Genomic DNA, 3,757 nt, shown 5'->3' on the forward strand with positions numbered 1-3,757 from the left:
ATGTGGATGCAGCGAGTGCGCCCATTCTCAACTCGACAGACTCGCGCGTCAAGAAGATCCGAAGGGACGTCAAGAAGCAGGTACGACGTGCTGTGTCGTACATGTGTTGCTACAAGCGTCGAGTAGATTGGTGAAGCGTGCAACCAAGTGGCCAACACGCCCAAATCCATCAAGCTTGTGGTCGCCAAGCTCTGCAAAGTGCTCTCGGTGCGTCGCCCCGTTTGTGGTGCGTAGATTGACGTGTGCGGTGTAGGAGGCCCGGGCTGCAGGCCCCGAGTACCTCAACTTTCCTCTCGACATTCTCGCAACGCGCCTCACGTCCCAAGTCAAAGTCCTCACCGAAATCCGGTAGGCACCACGTGACGCGACGGCTCCCTGTACACGTAGATACATAGGTCGTGCTTCCCGCTCGCCCATGTTGCGGCCATGTGCAGCGTGCACACGCCAGACTTGCCGACATCTTTGTCGCGCACCTCAACCAGGTGCGCTCTTCTGTCGTTCGACTCGCTTCTATTTGGAGTCCCGCGGTAGATTTGCCCGTTTACGGTGCCGTTCTGCCCGATGCGCCGTCCGGACCAAGTCCGATGGCTCTGCTGAAGCTGGTTGCGCTCGTCGCGTACGCAGCCATGGCCGTGCTTGGTCAAAACCGCCACGTGCGCGCTGCTAGTTCGAGTGAAGAGTACGCAACGCCGGTCCTGACGCGCCCGACCTTCCGCCTCGAGCTCTTCGACAAGCTCGTGCAGTCACTCCATATCGTGCGCATTCCCAATCAGCCGCTGAACGCGACCGAGTTCAACCGCACCGTCCTCGTCGTCGAAGACTTTGTCCGCAACCGCACGCAGCTTGCGGCGCTCAACGAAACTCTCGTGCGCTCGTACCTCTGTCGCCTCAACGCGACCGAGATGATCTCGCTCTTCGAAGTCGTGTCCAAGGACCTCACGATGTTGCCTGTTGGGTTTGCGTACGTCGGTCTCGTCGCGGTGATTGCCGCTATCGTTATGGACGTCAGTAGTGCAAAAGACCACACGGCGCGGGCCACGCTTGATGGAAAGGCCGACGACGAAGAAGCGAGCGATGCGGCAAAAGGTGGACGACGTCCCCAACACCAAGGACGCGCTCGACCTGTCATCAGCGACGTCTTTGCAGATGTGGTATCTTTCTCGTCCGGAAGCTCAGGCTCATCGACTGTCTGTTAGCTTGCGTGGCCATCATCCGAAGTCCAATTGGATCGCCAATGCACCCACGCGCAGTCGGGCTCGGCCTGAGCATTTTTCAAAACACCGAGGCTCTATCCCAAAACACATAAATATTTTCCAAAACACATCGTTACCGAGCCGCGCGACTCTGTCGCGGTCATGGCGTCGTCGGCGTGCCAGGTACGCTCTTCATGGTTCGGCAAGCGTCACACGCGCTCTGTGCCGTCGATGGTCCATCCCAAGAAAAGTTCTTGCAGCCGACGCCGATGTTTCTATTTTTAGATGTTAAAAAAATCGAACGCGCGCGAAACGGGTCACTTGGTATTTGTATGGTCGCTCAGGGATTGGTCATTCCCGAATTTGCCGGCCGATGTCAACACGCTCAGGTACGATGATGCGCGGCCCGGCCACTTTTGACGGGCTCGTGGCCCATCTGGACGCGTTCTATGGCGTGCGCGGCCCGACGAAGCGGCAAGTGCCATTCCGCGACGTCTTTGACGCAGCCAAGACGACGCATCTGGAAGACCTTCCAGCGAGCCTCTGGCCCGTGTGGGATGCACTGGAGCGCTACTGTGATGTATCGACGTGGCAGCGGCTTGTCCAGGACCACAGCGACGCCAAGGGCATGTGTGCGAGCGCGTACGTCCTATAGGTACATGGCATCCTATCTCATGGATACGTAGGATCCGCCGCGCCCGCAACCGAAACCTCAAGAACGACGCGAGGGTCGCTGCGGTGTATGTACTTTTCATCATGCATCGAATGGTTTATGCTCACAGACGCTGTAGAGCCAATGAGCCCGGAAAGGCCGGAAGGAAGCGCTGCGCCGACGAATCCAATATGTACCAGTAATCTTTCCTCCCGAAAGCAGGTGGTTCTAACCCTTATGTATGCGTAGGCAGCGGGAGACGAAAATGCCGAGGCCAGAAAACCGCCGTCGGTGTTGCGAAACAACTACTGGCGGAGATGGATGCCCACATGGGCCACGTCCTTGCCATGCAAGCCGAGCTGCGCCTTGGCCAGGTGGCGATTGCGCGCCACGTGACCACCGAGCGCGTCGCGACGGCGAAGGCCATCGAGGCCGTAAGTTTGCCATGACTACATACGCAACTGGTAAGCGTGCTGCGTAGGTTCGGAAGCACAAGGCCGAGCTGCCCGCGATCTATTTGTCGCATTGCATTTTGACGCGAGATGGTCGACTTGCCGATCGCGCGTCTTGAGCCAATGCCCGACGAGTTTGATGGCGATGTCTATCTTTACGTCCGCGACACGGTGTCGGACAAAGTCATCGTGGGTGACCCATACCCCCTGCGCGTTCCGCACGGGGTATGGTACCGCGAGGCGCTCAAGGGCGCCATCAAAGGTGTCATGGCCTGCTTGTTCCCGGCGGTGGCGGTCGGTGCCGCGGTAGCATCCTTAGCGATGCTTGCGCCCCAGGCATCCGGCATGGTGCGGTCAGCCAAGCTACTGACGGACAAGGTGGTCAGCTGGATCTTGCCTGTGCCGTCTGCCCAAGATGCCCGCAAGGGCTTGCGAGATCATCCAGCTCGGCGATCCGCAGCGAACGTACGGTGGCAGCAAGACGGTCGTTAACCAAGACGGCGACAAGGTCCTCCGCGGCACTGCCGAAAACATCGCTGCTTATGAGCGCGAGATGGCAGCGAAGTCCACCAACCGCATGACGTAGGACCCAATTTTCCATTTGTAATATAAGCTGCTAACAATTGTCCACCAATCATGTCGGTCTCTCATCTCGTATCGACAGTGTTTGACGACCATCTCCAAACAATGATGCGACGACGACTTCCAATGTATTGTTGGTTGTGATAGCGGCAAAGCAAGTGCTTCGTATACGTTGGGGAGCTCGTTCATGTTTTCCAATCCTCGACGCACTTCTTCCCACACGGCGTGCGTGGAAGACAATACGATGGTGTCGGAGACAAGTAGTGCGACGACAGCAAAGATTTGGTTACAGCACTCGACGACTCGTATCGTAGACGTCGTAGTGCGTGAGGTAGTGCAGCGTGACGGTGACGCGGTCGTTGATGTCCATCGTATTGTGGTGGTGCAGTGGTGGGTGCGCGAGCGGCCAGGCAGACACGATGTTCATGCAAATGCATTCGAAGACGAAGCGCGTACACCGAAGATGGCGGCCAAACCACGCATCCAAGGACGTGTCGTGCTTGACAGTAGACCGCGTGACGCTTGGAATGGTGTACAGTACCGGTTCATGGGCAACGCGCGAAAGCTGCGGCCGTCGAGCTTCGAGAAGACGACCACGAGACGGGATGTTTTCTGGCTTCTGATTGGCTGTCGCCTGTCTCACAAGTTACCGTACGCGATTTTTTTTTCTAAGCGACCATTTGCCGCGTGCCAGAGTGCGCGCTGCTGGTGTTCACGAACATGACGGGTTTTCGCAAGCCCGAATCCAACGCAAACGTGGCGGCGAGGGTGGTTGCATGGAGCTTTGTGCATTTCATGCGTGCGACATAGACATCAACGAGGCTGCTGGTCGTGAGCAGCTACCGTCGCACTGGGATTGGCATCGGACCCGATGCTTC

General features: G+C 57.7%; 1 protein-coding gene across 1 annotated transcript; it reads left to right on the plus strand.

Moving 5' to 3' along the window:
• Nucleotides 1-14: 14 nt before the first annotated feature.
• SPRG_14819 (hypothetical protein) lies at nt 15-2,883 on the plus strand (the record flags this gene model as incomplete). The annotated part of the gene is made up of 11 exons (XM_012353961.1): nt 15-80; nt 127-207; nt 254-348; nt 396-464; nt 521-616; nt 668-1,086; nt 1,583-1,835; nt 1,880-1,922; nt 2,163-2,279; nt 2,388-2,675; nt 2,734-2,883. Coding segments are annotated over 11 exons (1,677 nt in total), but the record flags the coding sequence as incomplete, so codon positions are not given.
• Between the last annotated feature and the right edge of the window lie 874 nt (nt 2,884-3,757).

This window comes from Saprolegnia parasitica, assembly GCF_000151545.1.
Source record: "Saprolegnia parasitica CBS 223.65 unplaced genomic scaffold supercont2.141, whole genome shotgun sequence".
Lineage (NCBI taxonomy): Eukaryota > Oomycota > Saprolegniomycetes > Saprolegniales > Saprolegniaceae > Saprolegnia > Saprolegnia parasitica.